General features: G+C 43.1%; 1 protein-coding gene across 3 annotated transcripts; it reads right to left on the bottom strand.

The window, feature by feature from the left end:
- Positions 1-386: 386 nt before the first annotated feature.
- On the bottom strand, positions 387-1,790 carry LOC148103432 (nuclear factor 7, ovary-like). 3 transcript variants are annotated; one of them, XM_087838742.1, is made up of 3 exons: positions 1,545-1,778; positions 1,092-1,358; positions 387-1,058 (listed from the first exon to the last, which is right to left on the bottom strand). In XM_087838742.1, the coding sequence occupies exons 1-3, from the start codon at positions 1,776-1,778 to the stop codon at positions 387-389; spliced, it is 1,173 nt and encodes a 390-aa protein (XP_087694868.1). The 3 variants fall into 3 exon arrangements, with proteins under 3 accessions (XP_087694868.1, XP_087694869.1, XP_087694867.1); XM_087838741.1 differs by having other exon boundaries at positions 488-667; positions 705-1,778; XM_087838743.1 differs by having other exon boundaries at positions 387-1,790.
- Positions 1,791-6,815: the final 5,025 nt, after the last annotated feature.

Below are 6,815 nucleotides of genomic sequence, written 5' to 3'. Positions count from 1 at the left end.
CTGTGACTCTGACCTTTGACCTGTGTGTTTATTATCTTTATTATTTTTTAAATCTTTGATGTTTGATGTTTCTGCTCCTCCCATTCAACACATGTCAGTCCATATCCCAGCAAACGAAATCATCTCCATTTACACATCAAATAGAAACATGAATCACTTGTAATGATTAGAAACTTGATAGAATTTCAAATCTAGTTTGGGGAGTCATTCAGTGAGAAACAGTGAAATGATTTTCCATGTGAAAAGGTGGACAGCAGAAACAGAAAGAAACAGTGAGAACTAAAAGAGAAACAAAGAGCTTTGGAACAACGAGGCAGCAGGAGGACAGCTGCAGTTTAACAGCTTCAATTCACTGACAGGAAACAACATTAGAAATATCATCATCCTCAACTCATCTGCTGCACTGACACTGACACCTTCAACGGACACACCTTCACTTTAACACCAGTGTAAATGTATGGAAACATCCTGTGAGTGAAAGTGTGTGTGAAGGTGTGTATGTGTGTGTTAGTATCAGGATCAGAGAACGACAGCTTTCCTCTGTTCCAGTCCAGATTCACTCTGATCCTCTGGAGCTTCTTCTGGACTGAGAGAACAGTGAAACCAGCTGATGGTGAACATTCTGAGTATTTACCTTCATAGAAACATATTCCCCATAATCCAGACTCTATGCTTCCCTTCCTCTGCACAGACTCTGCTAACACACACAGTCCCCACCCTGTACTGTCTCCAACATCAACATCCCAGCTGTGAGTCCCTGAGTTAAAGCCCTCAGAGCCCAGGACAGAGAAGATCGATCCATCAAACCTCTCTGGATTATCAGGAAGCTGCTGCCTCTCTCCTCCTCGTCTCACACTGGTCAGATCTTCAGACAGGATGAGGTTTGGATGAGCAGTGTTTGGGTCCAGAATGAGAGGAGTGTAGGAGACCATGTCCTTCATGTTGTTCCAGATGTTGAAGGTCAGGTTGCCCAGGTGTTTGGCCTGGTCTATCAGAGCTCCTGAGGGCAGCTGTGGATCATCCAGCAGGGGGCAGCGCTGGACTCTTTCCACTGCAGCCTTGTAGTTGTGCAGGAATGAGACGTCTTCAGCTCTCAGCTCCTCCTCTGTGGCTCTGACTGTGTCTGAAAGAGCTGCTATCTCTCTGCTCAGAGCCTCCATCTTCTCCTTCATCATCCCACTCTTCTGCTCCTCTTCCTCCCTCAGTGCAGCCAGCCTGGCCTCCTCTTCTTCTGCTAGAAACTGGTGAAGCTTCTTAAACTGCTCCTTAATCTGCCTCTCTGTGTGTCGGGCCTGGACCTTAATGTGTTCTGCTGTTTGATCAAACTTCACTTGAACTTCTTCACAAACCTTTAACTTCTTCTTTAAGAGCTCCAGAGTTTCCTGAAGTTCCTTCTTGTGTTGTTGTGCAGCTTCATCGATGGGTCTGAATCTGTGATTGGTGTGTTTTTCTGAGTCTCTGCAGACGAGACACACTGGCTGCTGATGGTCCAGACAGAAGAGTTTGAGTTTCTCAGAGTGCAGACTGCAGAGAGCCTCTGAAGCTCTCTGATCTCTCTCCTGTAAGAACGAGTCACACAGGTTCTTTAAAGCCAGACATAAAGGTGGATCCTTTGAAGATCTTCTCTTACAAACTGGACAGTCGTGTGTTGGTCTCTCTCTCCACCATCTCTTCAGACAGTCTTTACAGAAGCTGTGGCTACATGACAGAAGAACAGGATCTCTGAAGACCTGCTGACAGACCGGACAGCAGAGATCCTCCTCTGATCTGGAAGCCATTGAGTCTGTGAGTGAAGCTGAAAACAGCAGACAGGAAGTACAGTCAGTCCTGGCTCCCCTCCCTCCTCTACCACCTTCACTGAAACTTCCTTTGAGTCGTGTTTTTGCTCAAACTCACATTCAGTGTGTGGAGCGTCAGCAGCTTGAAGCAGCAGTGTTGGAGTTTTCCACTTTTCTCTCCTGTAGCTGGACTCACTCAGAGGAAGCTGCTAGTTTGGTCTGAGCTCAGTCTGATCGTCTGTGCGTCTCTCTTTACTGAGGACGAAGAACTTCCTGTTTCCTGGTTTGTCACATTTGAGTGACGTGAGGGGAGGAGACAAATGTTGCTGTTTGACTTTAAACTAAGGTGTGTTTCAATCCTGCCTGCAGCTCAAAAACTGTGAAACAGGTTTTGTGTCTTTTCACCTCCACAGGTCACAACATGAAACCTGTTGTGAAGTTTATAAAATAAAGTGTCACTCGGTGGTGCAGCTGTTTGTCAGCTTCTATTTTAGACTTTGTTCTGGTTCTTGTTCAGGTTCCCAGCAGTGGGAGTGTAATGCAGTCACACACACACAGGTGGTGTTAAGGTGGATTCACTTAGTTACAGACAGTGGTGTTATTTCTTGTAACTAAGGGTGTGTTTCACTCCAAAGTTCAGACATTAACCTGCCAGAAGTTGTAAAAGTTACTAATAAAGAGCTTTTCTCTCATTTCACATGCAGGTCAGAGCATGAAAGCTGTGATGCAGCAGTTTGAGAGAAATTGCTGCTGATATAAAATATTTTTTGTGGTTTTACAAAATATATAAAAGAGCAGAAAGAAAAGAAATACGTGTAAAGAGTGCAGCAAAATGCATGTTTTAGTGTGAGTTGGTTCATCTGATCTGGTTGTGTAAAAGTCACTGCATGACACTGAGTGTTACTTTTGTGTTACTGACACTCATCTCTGACATCTCTTTCTCTTACTTTCTTTTTTCTGTTATTTAGTCAAAAATCTTTCAAAGAAATAATGAATTCTCCACACGTGTTTGAAGGTTGCTGATACGTTCATCTAGCACAGACCCCGTTGCTGGAACGCCAAGACAATTCTACTACAATGGCAAAAACAAGACGCAAGTCACCAGAGCTCTTTGTGTTGCTCGTGCATGAGGGAGAGAACTGTGACGAGCATCGTTCCCTCCAAGTAAGCAAATGAATGTTAATAGTCAAACATAGAAATTAACATTTGCAAAATCATTCCAGCTATGTGGTGCATCTCCTCCAGGTGTGTAAATCACACATGCAGAGTGGTTTGAGTTCCTCAGAGCTTCATAAATGTCTCTTCCAGTTGTTTCTATCACTGTCCATATGACCAGAGTCCAAATGTATGCAGACATGGGTATAACAAACATACCAGTTAGTTTTGCTGTTTGTCAATGTGGCTTTCAGTTATCTTCAAGGCTGCAGGCCTTTGTCAGCACTCCTGTTTTATGGCCTCTATCAACCCTCATCACCTCATTTCATGCATTCTTCCTGTGGGGGGATACTTATGACTCCTCTATATACTTATGACTCCTTTCGTCTCTGCAGAAAACCTTTTTTGGAAAGGGTATTGGATTCAATTCTTTTACTGCTGTTATAACCCCACCTGTTGAGTCACTTCAGCAGTCTTGTTCATGATGCAAATGACAACAACAATGACACAAAGGAAGACCCTCTTCAGAGTGTTAAAGTATGCATAGCACAGTGACACAGCATTAGGTGATGTTCATAGGAAATTGCTGTCAGTCATTCCCCGTCACCACCATAGCTTCTGGTTTCTGTTCACAGAATAATGATGCCATCCTTGAACTTCCTCTCTGCACGGTCGATTGGAGCTTGGAACGCTCCCCTCATCCTTCAGATCTCCATCTGTTGTCCACAATCTCCTCGTGATTACCTCTGGAAAGCCCCGTGGCACAGCTCTCCATCCAATGCAGCTTTATGGTCATTGCTGTGGTTCCAGAATCTTCTCATGATGACCAGTAGGTCCCCAAACAGCATGACCTTTGACCTCAACCCCTGCCTGGGCTGTCAGCTATGGTCCCTACTTCTCGCTGGGTCTCTGAAGATTTCTCAGGAGATTCCACGCTTGGGATCATTTCTTCCAGCAATGCTCTGCTGCACCTGTATCTCCTTACTAGAGGAAAAACTTCTATTTGGAAAACATGTCAACCATCATCAAACCAAATTTTCCTTTCAGTTCAGTGAACTTCACTTATCAAAAAAATATAATTATTTATTATTTATTAATTATATTATTCATTTATCACGTTTTCACTTTCACTTATAGGCCATCAAAGTGTTTCTTATCTTTACCCAAATAATTGGAGCAGAACTTAAAATCTATAAGCTGTAAAAACTTTATATTTGAAGACTGAAAGAGACCCAGGAAGTGGTCACAGGACGAGGGTGACAGACTGTCTGAAGTAGTTAGAACAAGACAAGGCTGTTGGACCAGGTGTGCTTGCTTTTGAAACTGTGTCTTAATTCCACCTGTTTCACATACAAGGGTCAGTTCTACAGGCAGGAACATGGGTGTGCCGTGGGCTGCCCAGTTTCACCCATTGTGGGTAACTTGTATATGGAAGACGTGGAAAAGAGGGCTTTGCTATCCTACCCTGAAACACCACCAAGTCATTGGTTCAGGTATGTGGATGACACCTGGGTGAACACACAAACCTCCATCTCTGGTTTCTTTGACTGGAGGGTGTTGATGATTTGATGATTTCACAACACTGTATGTGATGTCACTGGTGATGTCATCTTCTCCATCTGCTGAAATGAGTTAAAGTAAACACTTTTATGATTTAAGAATCTAAATGGACCAAATTATGATGACAGAATGGAAACAAAATACCACAATGAATAAGAATGAATATGTACAAACCTTCAAGTTTCCTGTGAACACATCGTCTCACCAGCAGAACCAGTAACACCAGTAGAACCACAACATAGACTGATCCAACAGGCAACAGCACAGAGAGAAGAGGAGGAGAGATGGAGGTAGAACCAGGAGGAGGTGTGTTTGTCTAAAATAAAGCAAACACTGCCAGTAGCGGTTTTAGATACTGGCGACACGGGCGGTTGCCCGGGGCGGCATCGTGGTGGGGGGCGGCATCACGGGCATCGGCAAAAAAAAAAAAAAAAATGCTCGTACTCTTGCTGCCCCGACGTCAGCCAGCGATTATTGGGAATGGTACAGGCACCGATCGGTTTTCTATCGCCCATTTGCTGGGAGTAAGAGCGCCCTCCGTTTGCGAGGTGCGCCTGCTGCTTGCAGCACAGGGAGGAGAGGTCGGGGCGGCGGGGGATTCTCTGCCTGGCTGGAGCAGCGTCAAATAACCAAGTCTCAAAATAAAACAAAATAAAAACAAACCAACAAACACGAAAACACCAGACATTATGATACAGACTTATAATTTGCACCGATGTTTTTTTTCAAAATTCTATACATGAAAAGTGAGCGCGAGAGCCCTCGGTGCGCCTGCTCGCTGCTGAAGTCAAAGTAAACTTTATTGTCATCTCCGCTACATACAGTCCAGTATATAGAGAGACGAGACGACGAGGCTCCAGTTACAGCAGTGCAAGTAAACAAACAATAAATATAAGAAGAGTAAGAGAATAAATATAACTTTAGGACTCGGGGTAAAGGGATCAAAAACAATTTATAATTTACAGTTTGATGATTTAAAGTCTCACACACAACCCGTCGAAAGGGGAGGGGGGCCGGCTGCTTCCAAATAGAGCACATTTCATTCATAATGTTGTAAATCCAAGCCCATTATGTATTCATGATTTGAGTCCTGGGTTGTGTGAAATCTCAGAAATAAACCTTAGACAAAGTGAATCTGTGAACTAAGGTGTAGGTGTGTTAGATCATGTTGTGGTGATCCTGGGGTTGAGGGATGGGTGTTCATACTGGAGTGCAAAATTAAAACCAAGATGGACAAGTAAAGTTCAAAGCCATCAGGTCCTCAGTGTTTCTACTCTGGTCGAAAGAATCCACGCTTCGTACTGATGTCCACAATTCTTTTATTCCTCTCACAATCATGGAGCACCGTGAAAACTAGAAACAAGTAAAATAATATCAATAGCACATATAATATTCATCTCAGCCACTTATTTCGTTTCACAAAGTGCACAAGTATTAAACAAATAACAGCATAATGATTTTTACCGTGTACGCCTTGAAAATCCAGCAGTAGAAAAGTTGTACATTCCAAAAAAAGTCCGCCGTGTTACTGTTCTGTCTTGTCTCTCCCGCGCACAACTTCCGGTTCCCGCGACTCACAGGAAGTGACTACTTCACAATAATTTTTTAACAGAAACATTTCTTATAAGAAAGATGTATCACTGGATTCATAGATTATCTTTTGCAACTGCAAATGTACACAAGCATGAGAAGCAAATAAAGAAAACAAATAGAAAACAATAACGATCTCAGACGCGCTTTGGTGTTGTCATGGCAACCCACACAAACATTTCAGCGTCAGCTACACTCCCACCAATTACCTTTGATTATTACAACTGTGAACGTAAATACACTGGCATTGCTCATTAAATCAATGGTAATTCCCAAGAACCATGTTGTTGTTTTAAAACACTCTTGCATTGACATAAACAATATTCTTTTCTCAACAAATGAATTCAACAATATGAACAGTAGAATTTACATCTCCATAACATGTGCATGAAGTACAGCATAATGACAACTTCTATTTTAGAAGGGAAATCTAATCAATGAATGGCATTTTCCCAATTTTAGCTGTTTTTCAACAGGACCACTAATTTCTGAATGGGTCTCTGAATGATGGAGGGTTGGACGAGGCGTTCGCCTCCCTTTCCTAACTTCCGATCACCAGTCTGGATTGTCACCTTCCGTACAAGTCCATCATCATCCTCATGTGCTTCCACAACCCTAGCGAGTTTCCATTCATTGCGAGGAATATCTTCCTCTTTGAGAATCACAATGTCACCCACCTCCACATTACGTCTTGGTGTATGCCATCGCTGTCTCAGAGCAATATTGGCCAGG

Source organism: Neolamprologus brichardi, chromosome 3, assembly GCF_056152115.1.
Source record: "Neolamprologus brichardi isolate AB-2024 chromosome 3, ASM5615211v1, whole genome shotgun sequence".
NCBI classification, from domain to species: Eukaryota; Metazoa; Chordata; class Actinopteri; order Cichliformes; family Cichlidae; genus Neolamprologus; species Neolamprologus brichardi.
This window is presented reverse-complemented; position numbering and strand designations above follow the sequence as displayed.